This window comes from Mercurialis annua, linkage group LG3, assembly GCF_937616625.2.
Source record: "Mercurialis annua linkage group LG3, ddMerAnnu1.2, whole genome shotgun sequence".
Lineage (NCBI taxonomy): Eukaryota > Viridiplantae > Streptophyta > Magnoliopsida > Malpighiales > Euphorbiaceae > Mercurialis > Mercurialis annua.
In genome coordinates, this window is record NC_065572.1 from 62,668,528 (window position 1) to 62,689,543 (window position 21,016).

At 35.8% G+C, this 21,016-nt stretch overlaps 5 protein-coding genes across 5 annotated transcripts; 3 read left to right on the forward strand and 2 right to left on the reverse strand.

The window, feature by feature from the left end:
- Positions 1–5,099: 5,099 nt before the first annotated feature.
- Positions 5,100–7,776, forward strand: LOC126672823 (uncharacterized). Its single transcript, XM_050366774.1, has 2 exons — positions 5,100–7,384; positions 7,455–7,776. The coding sequence occupies exons 1-2, from the start codon at positions 5,100–5,102 to the stop codon at positions 7,774–7,776; spliced, it is 2,607 nt and encodes an 868-aa protein (XP_050222731.1).
- Positions 7,777–7,846: 70 nt separating this feature from the next.
- Positions 7,847–8,824, forward strand: LOC126672824 (uncharacterized). The gene is made up of 2 exons (XM_050366775.1): positions 7,847–7,948; positions 8,025–8,824. The coding sequence occupies exons 1-2, from the start codon at positions 7,847–7,849 to the stop codon at positions 8,706–8,708; spliced, it is 786 nt and encodes a 261-aa protein (XP_050222732.1). The 3' UTR covers positions 8,709–8,824.
- A 717-nt stretch (positions 8,825–9,541) lies between these two features.
- LOC126671642 (uncharacterized) lies at positions 9,542–10,797 on the forward strand. The gene is made up of 3 exons (XM_050365427.2): positions 9,542–9,744; positions 9,833–9,940; positions 10,233–10,797. Exons 1-3 carry the CDS (start codon positions 9,544–9,546, stop codon positions 10,665–10,667), a joined length of 744 nt encoding a protein of 247 aa, XP_050221384.2. The 5' UTR covers positions 9,542–9,543; the 3' UTR covers positions 10,668–10,797.
- Positions 10,798–12,230: 1,433 nt separating this feature from the next.
- LOC126675100 (transcription factor bHLH30-like) lies at positions 12,231–14,772 on the reverse strand. The gene is made up of 3 exons (XM_050369681.2): positions 14,060–14,772; positions 13,025–13,512; positions 12,231–12,918 (listed from the first exon to the last, which is right to left on the reverse strand). Exons 1-3 carry the CDS (start codon positions 14,651–14,653, stop codon positions 12,867–12,869), a joined length of 1,134 nt encoding a protein of 377 aa, XP_050225638.1. The 5' UTR covers positions 14,654–14,772; the 3' UTR covers positions 12,231–12,866.
- A 4,432-nt stretch (positions 14,773–19,204) lies between these two features.
- LOC126674864 (uncharacterized) lies at positions 19,205–20,049 on the reverse strand. Its single transcript, XM_050369391.2, has 2 exons — positions 19,932–20,049; positions 19,205–19,639 (listed from the first exon to the last, which is right to left on the reverse strand). The coding sequence occupies exons 1-2, from the start codon at positions 19,989–19,991 to the stop codon at positions 19,205–19,207; spliced, it is 495 nt and encodes a 164-aa protein (XP_050225348.1). The 5' UTR covers positions 19,992–20,049.
- Between the last annotated feature and the right edge of the window lie 967 nt (positions 20,050–21,016).

The window sequence follows — 21,016 nt, forward strand, 5'->3', positions numbered from 1 at the left end:
ATAAAAATAGAAGTTCAAACTAGACCAAACACATTTAATGTTAAAATCATCAAAAAAAAAATTTCTTAGTTTCCACCAAACCCAATAAATAGATATTATTTTTGGTCACCAACGAGCGAGCGAATGAATCTTTGTTTTCTAGAAAACGACATACCGCCACGACAATTTCAAGATAAAAAGTTAAAAGGTAACGACATAAGAAAATAATAACATGAATCTAAGAATACTCCTAAGTGCGATTCTTAATGCCTTGAGATAAAAGGGACGTTATCTGCTCCGACACTTATGGGCCCATTTCCATAACTTGGCCTTTTTGGACCGGTTACCATGAAGAGAAGCACAAGGAATTTATGACCTTGCTAAAAAAAAAAGGAATTCATGACATGTCTATAGCAAATTTAAAAGTTAGCCCAATATCAAAGCTTGAATTAAAGTTCAGCCTCAGATCATTTTCTGTGGTTTTCTTTATTCTCATAAATCTAAAATATATACGACATAATTTCAAAATAGTATTTTTTTTACTCAATTATACTATACATTAAAATGAAATAAAAACGACATAGAGTGTAAACGACATTAATTATAAGACAAAACACATGCTTGAAATATAAAACGGCTGGTAAGCAAACAAATACTAGTAGAAAGCGGCACAAAACGACAACAATAAGTGTGCTATTGCCGATAAAGTAAGAATAAGATGAAAAGATAACTTTTACACCCTTTAGTAAGGATAAGAATTGCTACATTTTATTTTAGAAAGTGAAATAAGGTGAATTTTCAAAATAAATTAATAAATATTAGAATGATGATTTCTATAACTTTCTCTTTAATATTGGTATTTATAATTTTTTGAAATCAAAATAGAATTTTAGCTTTAATTTTTTCGTTGTTTATTTATGAAATAATTTTCCTTTTCTTTTTAAACATTTTCAGCATTATTCATCGTATTTTTCTAAATATGTTTTATTGTCTTTTTCAATTCTAAATGAAAAAAAAAGTAAAATGTATTCATCACGTCCTTTGCCAACACATTAAAAAATATTTCATAGTATTATTACATATGTGAAAATTTTAAATAACTAAATTATATTGTTAAAATTTTAATATTTTAGTAAAACATTGTAGGCTTTGTTTACAGATATGTGGTGGGTATAATTTAAAAAAATTATTTATTAATGTGATTTTTTATATATAATTAAGTTTGTATCGACAATTAGACAAATTAAATAACATGTAAACAATAAATTTAATCAAAAATAAATTAATTGCAATAGCTTAAAAAGAAAATTAATGTTATTTTTATTACAAAATAATCAAAATAAATTGTGTAAAATATTAAAAGTTTTCGTGATAAATGTTTTCCTAAATTATTTATACCACACTTTCCATAATTTTATTTATTTTAATTTGAGTGTTTTCAATTTTCAATTTATTTTGACATATTAATCTATAGTTGTCATTCCCATTTTCACAAGTTACAATTTAAATAACTAATTATATTAAAACTTGATAATAAAAAATTTATTAAATTTATAAAAACAAAATAAATTATAATATTCCGCTGCATCGCGCGGATAATATGCTAGTTCACATTAAAAATTAATTCTTTTATTCTTCCACGTTAGTTTCAGTAAAGTTTCATATAATTATGTTTAACAATTTTTTTTTAAAAAAGTAACTTTCTTTTTAAGGCACATTGAAACTTAATTCTTTTATTCTTCCACATTAGTTTCAATAAAGTTTCATGTATATATATTTAACAATTTTTTTAAAAACAATTTTCTTTTTGAAATTGAGAAGAAGCAGAGTTTGTGGGAAAATCGGACCCACAACCTAACAAGTTGTTGTTAAAAATAATTACATACGACCATTAAAATTATATACAATATTTCATATTTAATTTTTCAAATTTTAATCCAACAAAAAAATATAAAAATAATACCGGACACAAAAAAATATACTCTCTTCGTCCCGTTTAAAAAGAAATATATCATGTTTTTAAATGTTTCACATAAGAAGGACATATCGTATTTTCTGTATAAATTTATATTTAATTTTCATTTTTATCCTTGTTTTTCTTTCTTAAATTAATAAGTATAATTCTAAATACAACTTACAATACCACCATTAATAGGAGTAAAATAAGAAAATACAATACTAATTAATGTTTTCTTCATCCATGTGAAAAAAGTGTATATCTCTTTTTAAACGGGACGGAGGGAGTATTAATTAAAGTATATGTCTTTAGAGAAGAAGAAATCTTAAGGCGCAGGTGAGTTGGTAATGCTTTCTCCTGTCTTAAATGAGGTCGTGGGTTCGAACCGTACTCATATATGCAGTCGTTAAAAACTTGGGGTTAGAGATTTATTTCCGCAAAGTACCTACCCGACTCGAGTGAAAATTAATCTGATTATGAAAAGGTTAAAAGTACAGCTTTATAGTTGAACACCATTCAGGACACATTATGGAATTACAAAAAAATAATTAAGAGAAGAAGAATCAAATTGTGAAGTTGCTAAGGTGCTATATAAGCCCTAAATTTAACGATTCACAGACAAACCAAAAGATCTTGATCAAATCGAGAAATTTTAGTAATTATTATTATTTAAATGATTAAATAATATATATACTCTCATTAATTATAGTTTATTATACTAAAAAAAGAGCAAAAATTACTAAAATATAAAGTCAATACTGTATTAAATAAAGATAAGCATGAAATGTTTTATAAAATTAGTCTTTTTTATGTATATATATTAATTTATTTTAATATTTATATGTCTTAAACTGTCTATTAATTAATTTGAGATAGAAAAAAATATGAATCATCGAATTCTCTTTGTGCAAAAAGATATGAATCATCAAATTCTCTATGTGCTTTATAAATTAGACATCTCATTTTAATAATAGTTACTACTTGATTATAAATTTTTCAGTTAGTTAATACTCTCCCCGTCTCAAATTAATAGACATTATTTTATTTTTTTTGTCCTAAATTATAGGCAGTTATTTATTGGCTAAACCCATCTAAAGGCCCTTCTACTATCACTACTAGAAAACTCTGTTTTTGCGACGGATATTTGCGACGGACGGAAATTCCGTCGCAAAAGACTAAATGTAGCGACGGCTTTGGCGACAGAATATTATTCCGTCGCCAAAACGCCACTTTTTGAGGCGGGATTGCTCCCGCCAATTTAGCGACGGACTGTCCGTCGCAAATCCGTCACTAAATTGGCGGGAATAAGGAGGGAAATAAGGGCGGGAAACAATTTGCGACGGAGAAAAACCATCCGTCGCAAATGTACTTGCTGCACCAAAACGCGGCGTTTTGGGTAACATATTTTGCGACGGATGTTACCATCCGTCGCAAAACGTGTTAACCAAAACGCCGCGTTTCATTTAACACAATTTTTGCGACGGAATGTAATGTCCGTCGCAAAAATTGTGTTAAATGAAATCAGATCGGTTTCTTTCCCCTTATTTTTGCCCTCGTTCACTGCCAAAACCGCCGTTTCCCTTCCCCCTCTCCACTCTGCCGTTTCCCTTCCCCCTCTCCTCTCCACTGCCAATCGCCGCCTCTCCACTGCCAACCGCCGTTTCCCTTCCTCTCCATTGCCAACCGCCGTTTCCCCCGTCTCCACTGCCAACCGCCGTTTCCCCCGTCTCTACTGCCAACCGCCACCGTTCAGGACTGCCGCCTCCGTTTCCCCCGTCTCCACTGCCAACCGCCACCGTTCAGTACTGCCGCCTCCGTTTCCCCCGTCTCCGCGAGCTCCGCTGCCTTTTTTTGGTAATTCCAGGGACATTTTTATTAATTGGATGATTTATTAAGTTAAATAATGTTTAAGTTAATTATTATATTAATTATAGGTTAATTATAAATTAGGTTATTTTAGTTTTATGGTTAATTTTGTGTTTTAGGTTAATATGGTTAATTTTATATTTAAAAAATTATATTAGAATTAAGTTGAATTGTTATAATAAAACATATTGATTTTAGTAAAATTATATTGTTTTTTAAAGAGTTGTTTAATATTTGTTAGGTTAAATTAGATTAAAATTGTTAGTTAGATATTTGAATATTTTTTATTTACAATTAATTTTTTGAGTTAATAAGTTGTTTATTTGTGTATGTAGTAAATTTATTTAATTGTTTAATTAGTTGAATAAAGTAGCTTGTTAATTATTTTTATAATTATTTGTTGATTAAATTAGGTTAATTAGATGATTGTATATAAGTTGTTTAATTGTTAACAGTTTTATTAGTTTGTTAATTTAATTAATTTGATTAGATAATAATTTAAGCTAATCAATCACTGTTTAAATTATTTTGCGATAAAGTTGGTGGTTTTGTGTATTGTGATTTGATTGCAGGACTTCCCTGAAAAATGGGTGATGCTCATTTTTAGGGGAAGTGCTGCCGAATTTTTATTAATTTTTTTTATTAATACGTGTTTTGATTTAGGTCTGACAGTCGCTGATAGCCCTTGATAGCCGCGCACCGTTGTTCCGAGTGATCCGGCGTTTCACCTTCTATTTGCGGTTCTGCCCTTCAACAAGTAGGTTTTATCGCTTATTTTGAGTTATTTTAATTAAAATAGCTTTTGCTTACAATATTCAACCTAAATAAACCTCGATTTTATTCCCACCGAATAAAATCGTAAACCTAGCCATAGAGTTCCCGTCCCGTGTGTTCAAGAGATTGAACAACACGGGATTGTACAGTTTGTACAGTTCGCAAAACTGGTGCTTCCGTAACTCGATCACGAAAAACCATATATGTCTAGTAGCGGTAGAAAAATATTCGGTTGTTTTCCAGCGTTTGTTCTCCGGGTGGATGTATAGTATATGTTTTGTAACGCTTATTCCTCGAGGAATATATAATTAGCGTTACAACACATATACTAAATATCGCACTAAAGGAGAACGACGCCGGAAGGCTGCCGAATATTTTTCTCCGTTGCTAGGCATATATCGTGGCCGAATTACGGGGCGCCTGTTTTGCGAATGGGATAGGGCCCTACCTTTTCAGCAGTCAATTACATTGACTTTGCTTATCTCGAGTGAAAACCCCACCCCTAATTATCCGCACTACAGAAATGGAGACGGACCGCAGTTGGATGTACAGGAGCCACACAAACGGGCTTCTAACCACAGGCTATAAGGAGCATGTGAAGGAGTTTGTCCGGTTTGCATTACGGCATCCGGCTTGTATGAGCGGGGTACAGATAAAATGCCCCTGCCCTAAGAGAGGTTGTCGAAATACAAGCTATCGGGATGTTGATGAGGTGGAATTCCATCTATTGAAGAATGGGTTCGTGAAAGGGTACCAAGTATGGGTTTTTCATGGCGAGGGGAGCGTTTTGAACCCCCCTCCCCTTGCACAGTTACCAGAGCAGGATGTTGAGTTCGACTATGAAGATGAGGGGCCAGGTGAGTTCAGTTCCGCTCAAAGAATGATTCTTGATGCGGTCGGTCCACAAATAACGTTTCCTGAAGATGAGCTCCCGAATGCTGAAGCTCAAAAATTTTATGATATGATGCGTGCGGCTGAAGAAGACATATGGCCTGGGAATAGCAGACACTCTCCATTTTCTGCATCTGCTAAAGTGATGGAGATCAAGTGTCGACATAAGGGTTCAGTAGCTTTAGTTGACGACGTATGCGGATTGATACAGGAGCTGCTCCCGGAGGACAACAAGATGCCAACGAATTTTGCTAAAATTAAGAAGCTGGTCAAAGGTTTGGGGTTGCCGGTTGAGGTTATTGACTGTTGTTTTTATAACTGTATGATTTATTGGGGGGAGGACGCGGATCTAACGCACTGCAAAGTTTGCAATTATGCGCGGTGGAAACCTGTGACCCACGGAAAATCCACAAAAAGAAAGGCTAACGTGCCATATAGTAAAATGTTCTATTTTCCAATAACTCCGAGGCTACAGAGGTTGTACGCTTCGAAAGCCACTGCTCGGCATATGACGTGGCACGCAGACCACGAGATGGATGGTGATAAGATGTGCCACCCGTCCGACTCTCCGGCTTGGAAACGTTTTAGTGAACTGCATTCTGAGTTTGCCGATGAAGGGAGAAATATCAGATTAGGCTTATGCTCCGATGGGTTTCAGCCATTTCCCAATTTTGGGCAGCAGTATTCCTCGTGGCCGGTCATTTTGACGCCGTACAATCTCCCCCCAGGCATGTGCATGAAGGATGAGTTTATGTTTTTAACGGTTTTGGTACCGGGGCCTAGAAACCCAAAACACCTAATGGATATCTTCCTACAGCCGCTGATTGCAGAGTTGAACCAACTGTGGGAATGTGGAGTCCAGACATATGACGTTCATAAGCGTCAGAATTTTCAACTAAAAGCGGCTCTTATGTGGACAATAAATGACTTTCCCGCTTATTCTATGTTGTCTGGTTGGAGCACTGCTGGTAGAAAAGCATGCCCGTACTGCATGGAAAACACCGATGCATTCACACTGGATAAAAGCGGTAAACAATCGTGGTTTGATTGCCATCGCAAGTTTTTGCCTCCGAATCACCAATTCCGTCGAAATGTTACTGATTTCCGTAAGGGGAAACGAGAGGTCGGGAAAAGGTTTGCAGGGGTGAGAACTGGAGATGAACTGTTAGCAGAGATTGATCGACTGGGGTTTAAGAAGGCATTTGAGCCTGGTGCGAAAGTTACTAATGCATTACTGTCAAAAGATCATGGGTGGAATAAAAAAAGTATCTTTTGGGATTTGCCTTATTGGAGAACGAATGTAATACGTCACAATCTCGATGTCATGCACATTGAGAAAAATGTCTTCGATAACATTTTTAATACCGTTCTCAATGTCCCCGGGAAAACAAAAGACCATGCAAAATCTCGTGAAGAGTTGAACGACATCTGTGATCGGCCAGGGTTAGCTAAAGATCCGGCAACTAGGAGATTTCCAAAGGCAATGTATGCTTTGGATAGGGATTCAAAACGAGTTTTGCTTGAGTGGATTCAGAAAATAAAGTTTCCAGACGGGTACGCGTCAAACTTGTCTAGATGTGTTGATCTAAAGGGGCTGAAAATGCATGGAATGAAAAGTCATTACTGCCATGTTTTTATGCAACGACTCCTGCCAATCGCTCTTCGGGAGCTACTTCCGAAAAATGTGTGGGAGCCTCTAACAGAGTTAAGTATCTTCTTCAGGGAGTTAACTTCCACGTCACTGTCACAGGAAGATCTAAACCGTATGGAAACTGAGATCCCAAAAATCCTGTGTAAGTTGGAACGCATATTTCCACCCAGCTTTTTTGACTCTATGGAGCATCTTCCCGTGCATCTTCCGTATGAAGCTATGATGGCAGGACCGGTTCAGTATCGCTGGATGTATCCATTTGAAAGGTAATCAATTAGTCATGGTTTTTTCTCGAATCCATCTGTTCATATTACTAATATTAATATCCGGTTACAGATATTTGAGGAAATTGAAAAAAAAGGTCACTAATAAAGGCAGGGTCGAAGGGAGCATTAGTAGTGGATATCTGCAAGAAGAAATCGCTAAACTTGCATCCTATTATTTTGCTGAAGGCGATCCGATGTTACCCGTGCGTTTGGGAAGAAATGAAACTTGTGATATGGATATCGATGAAGATGCCGACAGACTGGGAATTTTTAAACCTAAGGGAAAGCCGTTGCGTGGTAGCGGCAGGAGATATCTTGAAGACGATGAGATCATCGCTGCTCGGACCTATGTTCTTCTGAATTGTTCCGAAATCGAAGATTATCGAAGGTAAGCATTTAAATATAGTGTAATATTTCACATATTTGCTAGAATTTGATTTAGTTTGGGCCTTTTCCATTTAAATGGTTTTTGTGGCCGGATTGCGCGAAAGGAACAGTGACATAAGTGAAACAGAAATTGAAAGAGTGCTTGAAAGTGATTTCGCCTCTTGGTTCGAACAATATGTACGTATCTTATAACAATGGACTTCCATTTTAATAATAAGGTTTATAAATCTTACAAATTTCTAACTCCCCACAGGTGAAAGATCCAACTGTCTGTACTAATCCGTTTATTCTGAGTCTCGCAAAGGGACCGTGTAGAAAGGTCACCACATATAAGGGATACTATGTAAATGGCTTCAAATTTCTGACTCAGGAATATGGGCAGGATCAACTTACAATGAATAGCGGTGTGTGCGTAAGGGGAACAGAATATGTTGAGGGTGAAAATGACTTTTATGGAGTGCTAACGGACATAATTGAGTTAGAGTATCCAGCTCTACCAATGAAGCAGACCGTCATTTTCAAATGCGAATGGTTCGACCCTACGGATACAGGCACGGACACTACCAATCGATACAACTTGGTAGATGTTAATCACAGACGCAGGTACAATAAATACGAACCGTTCATTTTGGCAGAACAGGCTGACCAAGTTCACTACCTTCCATATCCAAGTAGAAAACGGGACAAAGTAAATTGGTGGGCAGTTTGCAAAATTAAGGCACGATCAGAACTTGACATGCCCGATGCAATTATCCCGGCCTTTCAAGATGACATTGAAGAAAATCCCCTTATAGTTGAAACGGACGACAATCCCACAAATTTAGCTGACCTGAATGAGGTGGCGGACGAAGATGCGTTGCAAATCCCTCCTGCTGAAGATGAAGAAGAAGAATTTCCGCCATCCTCATCAGACGAAGATGAAGAACAACTTGACTGACGTATTTGATATTTTTGCAGTTTTTGTTAGTTGTATTCATTTATTATTGTAATGAATTAGTTATATTATTAAATGTATTAATTAATTTAAATATATGAAATTGTTAACAATTAAAATGTATTTTTTTATAATGTATTTTTCTGTAATGTTTTGTTATAATTGTTAAATTGTTATATGTGGAACGAAACATATTTTAATGTCTGCATGTATGAGAGGGCAGGGTGGTTCAGGTGATCCGACTAGAGGTCGGGGACGTCGGGGTAACCCAGCTAGAGGTCGTGGTCGGGGTAACCCAGCTGTGCGTGCCCCTGTTGAGGATATCCCTGTTCAGGATCAGCAGCAGGAGGTGGAGGCGGCACCCCCCGTTCAGCCCCGACAGCCAGGAGAGCCCCCTGCAGAGCTGGATGATCAGGGGAGGGCACTGTGTTTCCCAGACGCCAGCAGGTAAGAATGTAAATTGTTAGTTTAATTTTTTTTATCGTTTTGCTATAGAAAGTAATAAAAGTTTGCTGTAACCTCGCAGGGAGAGGCTGTTGAACTCTGGACCAATCTCCCGATCTATGCGGGAGATCTTTAGAAAGTGCTGGTTCGAGAATGGGCGAGCCTGGCGGTTTCTGACTCCAGAGCAGAGAGATTTCTATTGGGAGGAATTTAAGGTAATAAATTGTTAATTTTAAAGTTTGATTTTAGACTAACGCAAAATTACTAACTCAAACTTGGTGTTTATGTTTTGCAGAAGGAATACTGGTGGGATACGGCGGATTACAGCGACGACGTCATCAAAGGTGTATTCATGACGCATGCTGCCAACCGATACAAGGACTTTATTCACAGGATGAGAGAGAAGGACGGAAAACATACCTCGATCAGCCAAGATATCTGGGATTCCTGGCAGGCCGTCTGGGCGTCAGAGGACGAGAAGAAGAAGTCCGATGTAGCTCGCGCTAATTGGATGAGCGAGCCTGCTGGAGCCGGTTCCGGACCAGTACGCCACACAAGGGGATCCCGTTCCGCCATCAGACATATGGATGTGTTGGTTTGTTTCTAGAATTCTTTTTTATTTATAACTATCTTTTATTTTCTGATTTTCTGATGAACTAACAAATTGTTTATTATTCTTTTAGGCTGACGAGCTCGGCCGCAAGCCTACCGCAACGGAGCTGTATACTCGGATGCACTCCACGAAAGCTGATAAGGGTGTCATGGTAGACAAGAGGGCCCAAGACATGAGTGTAAGTCATAAACAATCTAATTTTAGTAGTTGTTTTACTTTACTCAAGTGTTAGATTAAATTAGTGTAAAATGTGTTTTAATTTAAATTGTAAATGTTAGATTAGGTGTGTTAACAGCCGGTGGGTTGTATATGAAATCTATATGTTTGCAGGATGTCCCTGAAAAATGGGTGTTGATCAAATTATAGAGGAAATGCTGCCGAATTTTCGTTAGGATTTATACTTACATTTCATATGTTATACGTTTTAATTAGCCGTTATGTGATATATATGTTTTTCAATCTTTTTGTAGGATGCAATTGCTCAGAGACTTGCTGCTGCATCGCAGCCGCCGACCGGAGAGGGTGGTTCGTCTAGCACAGCAGAAGTCGACGAGACGCAGCTATTTCTGGATATCGAGGGCGTCAACAAGAAGCGGCGTGTCTACGGGTTGGGTTCAACGACTAGTGCGTACGTGGATACGACGACGTCTAGTAGGGCGAGGACCAGGTCCACACAGTCACAGCGAACTGAGGAGGAGATCGAGCGGCGTGTGCGGGCGGGGATCCAGGACGGACTACGCCAGATTACCACTGAGGTGGAGGATCTCCGTGCCCAGCAGGCGAGAACCAATGAGAGGATGGCCGAGATTATTCAGGCCGAGATGGCGAAGATGATGCAGACTCTTCCTCCGCAGTATCGCCCACCCCCAGGTCCTTCAGACGATGACGACACTCCGACTTTGTAGTGTCACGTTTGTATTTCTGACATTTTGTATTTTGTCACTTTTATACATTTTGTGTTATCTTGTTTTATATATTTTCTTACGATATGAAAAATATAACATGTTTTTATATGAAATCGGTCGTTTTTGGAAATTGAGTTTTAATGAGAGTTGCAAATAATAGATTTTACAGATTTTAATCGTCGTGAATTGAATAGGAAAAACAGACGGAAAATAGACAATTCTGCCCAAATTGCGACTATATTTGCGACGGAATTGATTCCGTCGCAAATATTGACAATTTGCGACGGAATTGATTCCGTCGCAAATATTGACATTTTGCGACGAAATTGTCCGTCGCAAACTTGTATCATTTTGCGACGGAATCAATTCCGTCGCAAAATGGTACAAATCGGTCGCCAATACGTCTCCCTTTTCATTTTTTGGGAGACGACATTGGCGACGGTGTGTTTGGTTATGGCGACGGGCTGGCCGTCGCCATATTTGCGACGCTCTGGTCGCTAATATTTTAGCGACCAGAGCATTTGCGACGGACTAATTCCGTCGCAAATCCGTCGCAAATACACATTTGCGACGGAATATGAGTGATTTGCGACGGAATTGTCCGTCGCAAAATCACTGAAATCCAGTAGTGTATATCATTTTTGTTCAAAAAGCCCTTGTACTATTTTTTTGTTCTTCAGGTCCCTGTACTTGACAAAATTCCGATTTTTAGGTCCTTTTGAGGGACTGGAGGAATAAAAAAATTGTAAGTAGAGGGACTGGAAAAAACTAAAATAGGACCTGAAAATCTAAAATTATGTAAGTAGAGGGACCTGAAGAATAAACAAATAGTACATGGGCTTTTTGAACAAAAATGATATAGTATAAGGGCCTCTAAATGGGTTTAGCCTTATTTATTGCTTAAATGATAAAATGACATAGATACCCTCATTGATTATAATACATTACATTAAAAATAGAGCAAACACTACTAAAAGTTAAGTCAACATTATATTAAATAAGGGTAAGTGTGATATGTTTTTATAAGGGGTTAATTCCATAAAAAATCACGAACTTTACACAAAATTTTATTTTAATCACGACTTTTAAAAGTTGCCATATAAAACCATGACCTTTCATTTTTTTTTTCAAATCTATCACCGATTATTTTCCGATATATTTTTACCTTTCATTGTTTTTTTCAAATCAGCCGTATTCCGGTTGTCACGTCAGTAAAAATACACTAAAAATTAATTTGGTGATAGATTTGAAAAGAAATGAAAGTTTATGGTTTTATATGGCAACTTTTTAAAATCGTTATTAAGATGAAACTTCATATAAAGGTCAAAATTATTCATTTTATATAAATTTAATAATTTTTTTAATATTTACGTTTGTTTTAAACTGCCTATCAATTTGGAAATTTAGAACGGAGGAGTATATCATTTGATTAATACAAGTGTGAAAGATCTTATCAAATAAAATGGATCAAAAGAGTACATCACAAGATACTAACACGCACAAAATGAATTTCATCAAAAAAAAAAACACACGAACAAAATAAAAAATGAAAAGGGAAATTAATTAAAGAAAAACAGAATCATAATAATATTAAATAAACATATATATGTACATTGAAACCCCTGAGCAACATCAGTCCATCATAAATAGAACTCATGGCATCCACATTAGGGTTTTCACTATATTTGTGGAACAACTGAACAGAAACAAGACTGGATGGACGACGACAGCAACAACATTGTACTGATGATCATCATAATTAATAGTAATAATACTAAGAACAAGATGGTGGACTACCTAGTGGGGACGTCGTAGTAGCACATGACGATACCAATTTCGTCACTAATTCATTTGATGATCCAAAAATTCCACCAAAACTACTGACTAGACAGTCAGAGACAAAGAATTTTCAGATTACGTTTTGTTTTTCATGGGAAAAATCTTTTTCGTGGCAAGACAAAAATTCAGTCTTAACCTCATATCTAAAAAAAACCTAACAAATATACCCAAAATATATGATTTAGCGACAAAACGGGAAATGAGAACACCCCACCATGTAATACCAACCGCACAATCCCTCCTTTTCTCTATATTTCCTATATATTTATAAGTACACAAAAACACACCATCATTATCTCACCAAAATCAAAAACACACAAAAAACCACACCCATAAACAGTGACGGAATCAGAAATTTTGTTAGTCGGACGATAAGTCGACTGCGCCACCTCGCCCCACCCTGCTTCGGCCACTACCCACAAACCAAAATCAGAAGAAGAAGAAGAAAAAAAATGAAAAACAAGCATTAATTATGACTCTTTAGTTATAGTTATAGTTATAGTTATAGTTATAGAGACCTGTGTTGTTGTTGTTCAAGAACATTGATGTTATTGGTTCTTTGCCGTTTAACACTCCCCGAAGAATTCGATTCATCACCCCCATTTTTCTCCATTACAGCCTTCAAAGCTTCTTGAATTGAACTTATACAATATTGCTGCTGCTGCTGCTGCTGTTGCTGATCGTCGTCGTTGCTATTACTCGACGAATCTTCTTCGCCAGTAATGAACAAAACATTCTTTACACGACCACCAAGTGTAGTTATCTCAGCTTTAAGTGTTCTTAACCTCAATGCTTTCAGTGTCTTTATCAAGTCAGGTATTAAATCAGATCTATCTTCACAGCAAAGCGAAGCTTTGATCATGAATTTACCATCTTCATCGGACGCATCCACCGTTAGCTCGTCGGATTCCGTCGGTACCGGACTTGTCTCCGCTATCAATGAAGTTTGGCGCTTCAGTTCTTTAACGTGCTGGATAACTTCTGCAAGCAGTGAAGCTTTGTCCGTCTACAAAAACATAAATTTACAGCCAAAAAAGGTTAATTTGTTATCTTGTTGTAGTAGACTAGACGTCAAGATAATGTGATAGTATTATAGAAATGTTAAAGCAGCCCTTTTGGTTCGTGAAAAGAAGATATTTTTTAGATTAGATTGAAAAATTAGGGCATGGGCTGACAAGATTAGAATGCTAGTTTTTGACTGAAATAATGTCCGGCAAGAAATTTCCATGGAAGCTTTTCAACTGCTCTTTGGTTTCTCTTTATCATATCAAAACCTAATATCCGACATTAACGCTTATTCCCTTTTGGGTTTTCTTTTCTTTTCACTCCTCGGAACTAACACACAAGTCCCAGAGAAAAGGAATAATTAATAATACTCATAAATAAAATAAAATAAATGTGACTATGCTTTTCATATCTTAAGATTAGGTTTTTGATAGATACTGTTATCATATACAGAATCTTTAGGTAGATCGACAGAGATCTTTTAAAACGCTAAAAATAACGTTTATAGTTTGCCGCTCAGTGTTTATACTATTTGAGTAAATACTTACTTTGGTCGTGCTAGGTAATAAGCTGCGAAGTTTAGCGAGATGGTTATTGATTCTTTCTCGTCTTCTTCGTTCAGCTTCACTGTGGCTTTTCGAAGCAGCGAGAGCTTTAGCGTCCATTATTTCTTGAGCAGTCATTTTTCCCAACTCGGCTTGTAACCCGAAAGGAGCCGAACCGGGTTGGACCACAGGCCCGAGTGTTTCCGATAAGATTCTGAGATGATCATGGTGGCTTGACGAACCGTCGTATGCAAATTGTAAAGGAGGCGGCCGTCTGTTGAAGAGACTGCCGTATGAGGATTGTGGCTGTTGAGGTATAAGAAACGGGTCGTGATGAACGGGTGTGAAGTGGTTTGTGGGATTAAAGGAGTGAACCGGGTGGAGAGGCCATGGTGAAACTTCAGGGAAAAGCAAAGCTGATGAAGCGGCTGATGATCTAGTTAGTCCTCCTCCTCCGCCGCCGTAGATGTCGACGGCGGCGTGACTGGTTTGATGGTGTTGCATTTGTTGAAGAAGAAGATGTTCTTGATAACCTTGTAAGCTGTGGAGGGTCTGAGAACACTCACCTTGATCTTCTTCCTTCATTAATCCACACATAATATGAAGAAATTATCTGATTTGTTTTCTTGAAATGTAAAGATCATACAAAAACAAGAGGAGATTAATTAAAAATATTTAGTTGTTCTTGGTTTGATATTATGAAGTTGTAAAAAATGGAGAGTCTCTTTCAAAAGGTTTCTCTCTCTATCCACTCTTGAGAATGTGAAAGTATATATAGAGAGAGATTGGAACCCTTTCCTTTCTTCTTACGGCTTTCTTTATATGTCCTTGTAGCTATCGAGCGAGTGGAGGTGGCGCAATATCTTTTTTATTCAATTTTAAAAATTCTATTGTTAAATTTTAAGTTTGTTTTTTAAGTGATCAATACAAATTAGGTATTGTCCATAAATTAACATTAGCGATCAGACGGTTCAATTAAAAACTGACTTATTAATCAAATAAACGAATTAATCGAACCAAATTAATCGAATTAATTAAAATTGTAAATATATAAAATTGAACCATGCTAATTAGTTAATTATTTTAATTAATTCGGTTAAATCAATAAAATGTAGAAAATGATATTAAAATACGCCAAAAATATTATATTGATTCATTTAATTGAATATTTAAAATTATAGTCGAATCGACAGATTTAAATGAAGTGAATATGTGGATTATTATACTTTTACTCAGTTAGAAAATGGATAATGTGTTTTTTGTTGAAAGAGTGTTTGTTGAAAGAGTGCAAATCTGAACGAGCGCGAGGGAAAGGGGGACAAGTCCTCCTATCTTTCAATCAAATAATAAAATTCCGGTCCTCCACCACTACTAAGATGGATTTCTCTTCGACGATAATTCATGTCACCTGTTTTTAGACGAGAACTAGTACGAGGGGTGCGATATGCACATCGATCTCACTTCTGATTATCATTTGATTTTATCAGAAGCTTACTTTCCGTAAAACGATACTGCCTTATTTATTGATATTATTTTTAAAATAAGATGATGATTTTTTTCTCAAAAGAAAAATTCAAAGTATTTTTAATTAATTATCTCAATGTTTTAAACAATATTTATAAAATTTAGGGATAATTATTATTAACTTCCTGATGTTAGGTCATAATTTACAGTTCCTCCTTTATTTGTGAAAGTTAATTTTTCCCCCTAACATTTGATCAAAAAATCACGAGTACGGTCTTTTTTCAGTTAAAGAGTATTTCTGATAAAATTAAAATGGTCCATAAACTTATTTTACTTTCAATAAAATCCATAAATTCATAAACTCATATAAGAGTCCAATTATAATGAATTGGAAAAACAATAAAAAATTTGGAAAAATTTTAAATTATATTTAATGAAAATTAAATTGCAAATCAATTATTTCTAAAACTAATTAGACATATGTATTTTTTCGATCTATTGATAAATTCATAATATATTTTTTATATAACTTTATAATTGAATCATATAAAGTTCTAATTTTAAACTAAATAAAATATTAAATTTTGAACTTTTTAATGAACAAATAATATTATATTAATAATTTTTTATTGTTTTAAAATTTATTTTGATAAGAATACATTATTAATTTAAAAAAAATAGGAACTCATTTACAAGTGAGTGAAAATTCAATACTGATTCATAAGGTTTAAATGTAGAATTATAACTTCAAGAAATTAAGGCAAAATTGAGAATTTTCTTGGAACTAGATGGTTAGACATATGTACGTTTTTCAGTTATAGTAATTAAAAGAAAAAAGGATAAAATTGGTGGTTAGTGAATGGTTAAAAGTGTATAATTAGAGTGAGTTAGTGCAGATTTTAAAGAAAGAAGAATGGGAAACACAAAAACAAACACAGTGAATACACAACTCACAGATTGTCGACCGACCAAACTCCTAAAAAGGCTGATAGAATCATCATGATAAAAGCCTTAGCTACTCCAACTTTTTTTCTTCTTAAGTATTTTTTGAAATACATTAAATTCATTTTATTATAAGTATACTGCTAGTATATGGAATATAAAAGAAAATAAAAATAGAGATATAGGCATATATAGCGATGGTCAAGAAGTCCTCCCACGTTCTTCCATACTCCTTGGCTAAAACCAGGCCACCCTTTTGTGTTTCCCCAAGAACATGTAATCATTGTGTCTTGGAACACACTCCAACTCTCTCTCTCTCTCTAACTTATTAATGTTTTTTCTTGGCTTTCAGTTGCATGTATTTAGGGTTTTATGGCTGCCTCTATCGTACTATACCACTCTTCTTTTCCAATTTATGGTAGCTGAAATATTTTAAATTTTATTTATTTGGTTATCTGATTTCTTTTTAAGTTTGATGTCGTGACCTGTTTTACAAATATATTAAGTTAGGTGGACATTTAAACTCAGTATCAAGCGTGTTTCACGGTGACCTGTTTTACAAATATAAAAAAATTAAAGTAAGAACGTAGAAATAAGATTTTAAAAATATACGGACTTTTTGTCATTTCGAACATGAAAATTGTTAATTATTTAACAATGACTGGACCACAGGCTTACAACATCCATATGTAAACTGATTCATTAAATAAAAATTGATAGTAAAAAAATTTATTGAATAATAAATTTTAAACGTAAATCAGATAAATAAAGGAATAAAAATATAGATTTGTTTCTGATGGTTTAAGTATTTTTTTTAATTTATTTGTTTTTCTATGGCGATCCAATGGGCAATGGGGTTGGCCCCTCTTGGAAAGTTGGTATATATAAATTCAATTTTCACCTTTGTACACATTGTATATGAAAAGAAAAATGCCTTTTTCAGCATATCTATATGTTTATATTGCTTTTTTGGCTTTCATAAATATAATAATATGTGGATCTTCTTCATGTTTAATTTACCCCCCACAATTCCCCATTATTGTCTCTTGTGTATACGAACAACTGGTGTTTAATTTATTTATTCTAGTTTTATTAAAGTGCTATCTTATTTTAATTAACCCCATTAATCTTAACTAATAAGTTATTTTTGTCTAAGTTTTATTTTAAAAGAATATTCATTTTTTAAAAGAAATAAATATGTTGGGATTAAAAAACAGGTGCATTGCTTGATCGAAATCTTTTCATAGATTTATTTATTTATAAAATGACAAATAATTCTAAGTTCTTACATGAATTGATACTGGATGCTCACTATGTTATAAAAGGGTAAATCACATTAAATAAAATTTGAAATAAAATAAAAGCTGATGAACATATTAATTAATACAACCTAAAATCATTTTGATGTAAGTATTGGATAATCATATTTACTATAACATGACATAGAATGATATGCTTGATCATGAATATTTATTATTTGTAGTTGCATAACAAATTCAAAAATTAACTTAATTTTTGTATATCTCGATTAAAATGATATATATATTAGTAAATATATTATGACTATAAAAAAAATTATGACTATATGATCCGTTTAATAAGAACTTAAATAAGAGAAAATTCTATAGATCAAAATATCAACTCATTTTAAGGTTCTTAAACCTTAAGTTATTAGTTTATCTGATCTCTAAATTTTCATCTAGTCTTATTTGATCCTTAAATTTTATGTTTTTAGTTCATCTGGTCTCTGAACTTTCATTTGATTTTATCTAGTCCTTGCATTTTAATTTTTTCGCTTCCTCGGATTTCAAAAGGATAAAAGTCTAGGGACCAAATAAATTAAAAAATGTAAAATTTAAGGATTGAATAAGTTCAAATGGAGATTTAAGAAGCAAATAAACTAAATAAGTTCAAACGGAGATGAGGGACCTTAAAATAAATTAATCCATCAAAATAAGAATATTTGATTACAAATGATCACTGCTCCTTGAGCTGTATTTATACTAGAAGACTTATCTAGAATCTACCAATCAAATGAGAGTACAAGGATCATGATCTGCTTCATCTTGACCCACTGCTGGATATCAGTTGTTTTGCGACGGACATTTCCGTCGCAAATCACTCATAATCCGTCGCAAATGTGTATTTGCGACGGATTTGCGACGGAATTAGTCCGTCGCAAAAGCTCTGGTCGCTAAAATATTAGCGACCAGAGCGTCGCAAATATGGCGACGGCCAGCCCGTCGCCATATCCAAACACACCGTCGCCAATGTCGTCTCCCAAAAAATGAAAAGGGAGACGTATTGGCGACGGATTTAAACATTTTGCGACGGAATTGATTCCGTCGCAAATATTGACATTTTGCGACGGAATTGATTCCGTCGCAAAATGGTACAAGTTTGCGACGGTTATGTGTCCGTCGCAAACTTGTATCATTTTGCGACGGAATCAATTCCGTCGCAAATGGTCAATATTTGCGACGGAATCAATTCCGTCGCAAATATCGTCGCAATTTGGACAGAATTATCTATTTTCCGTCCGTTTTTCCTATTCAATTCACGACGATTAAAATCTGTAAAATCTATTATTTGCAACTCTCATTAAAACTCAATTTCCAAAAACGACCGATTTCATATAAAAACATGTTATATTTTACATATCGTAAGAAAATATATAAAACAAGATAACACAAAATGTATAAAAGTGACAAAATACAAAATGTCAGAAATACAAACGTGACACTACAAAGTCGGAGTGTCGTTATCGTCTGAAGGACCTGGGGGTGGGCGATACTGCGGAGGAAGAGTCTGCATCATCTTCGCCATCTCGGCCTGAATAATCTCGGCCATCCTCTCATTGGTTCTCGCCTGCTGGGCACGGAGATCCTCCACCTCAGTGGTAATCTGGCGCAGTCCGTCCTGGATCCCCGCCCGCACACGCCGCTCGATCTCCTCCTCAGTTCGCTGTGACTGTGTGGACCTGGTCCTCGCCCTACTAGACGTCGTCGTATCCACGTACGCACTAGTCGCTGAACCCAGCCCGTAGACACGCCGCTTCTTGTTGACGCCCTCGATATCCAGAAATAGCTGCGTCTCGTCGACTTCTGCTGTGCTAGACGAACCACCCTCTCCGGTCGGCGGCTGCGATGCAGCAGCAAGTCTCTGAGCAATTGCATCCTACAAAAAGATTGACAAACATATATATCACATAACGGCTAATTAAAACGTATAACATATGAAATGTAAGTATAAATCCTAACGAAAATTCGGCAGCATTTCCTCTATAATTTGATCAACACCCATTTTTCAGGGACATCCTGCAAACATATAGATTTCATATATAACCCACCGGCTGTTAACACACCTAATCTAACATTTACAATTTAAATTAAAACACATTTTACACTAATTTAATCTAACACTTGAGTAAAGTAAAACAACTACTAAAATTAGATTGTTTATGACTTACACTCATGTCTTGGGCCCTCTTGTCTACCATGACACCCTTATCAGCTTTCGTGGAGTGCATCCGAGTATACAGCTCCGTTGCGGTAGGCTTGCGGCCGAGCTCGACAGCCTAAAAGAATAATAAACAATTTGTTAGTTCATCAGAAAATCAGAAAATAAAAGATAGTTATAAATAAAAAAGAATTCTAGAAACAAACCAACACATCCATATGTCTGATGGCGGAACGGGATCCCCCTGTATGGCGTACTGGTCCGGAACCGGCTCCAGCAGGCTCGCTCATCCGATTAGCGCGAGCTACATCGGACTTCTTCTTCTCGTCCTCTGACGCCCAGACGGCCTGCCAGGAATCCCAGATATCTTGGCTGATCGAGGTATGTTTTCCGTCCTTCTCTCCCATTCTTCAATAAATGGAATTCCACCTCATCGACATCCCGATAGCTTGTATTTCGACAACCTCTCTTAGGGCAGGGGCATTTTATCTGTACCCCACTCATACAAGCCGGATGCCGTAATGCAAACCGGACAAACTCCTTCACATGCTCCTTATACCCTGTGGTTAGCAGCCCGTTTGTGTGGCTCCTGTACATCCAACTGCGGTCCGTCTCCATTTTTGTAGCGCGGATAATTAGAGGTGGGGTTTTCACTCGAGATAAGCAAAGTCAATGTAATTGACTGCTGAAAAGGTAGGGCCCTATCCCATTCGCAAAACAGGCGCCCCGTAACTCGGCCACGATATATGCCTAGCAACGGAGAAAAATATTCGGCAGCCTTCCGGCGTCGTTCTCCTTTAGTGCGATATTTAGTATATGCGTTGTAACGCTAATTATATATTCCTCGAGGAATAAGCGTTACAAAACATATACTAAACATCCACCCGGAGAACAAACGCTGGAAAACAACCGAATATTTTTCTACCGCTACTAGACATATATGGTTTTTCGTGATCGAGTTACGGAAGCACAAGTTTTACGAACTGTACAAACTGTACAATCCCGTGTCGTTCAATCTCTTGAACACACGGGACGGGAACTCTACGGCTAGGTTTACGATTTTATTCGGTGGGAATAAAATCGAGGTTTATTTAG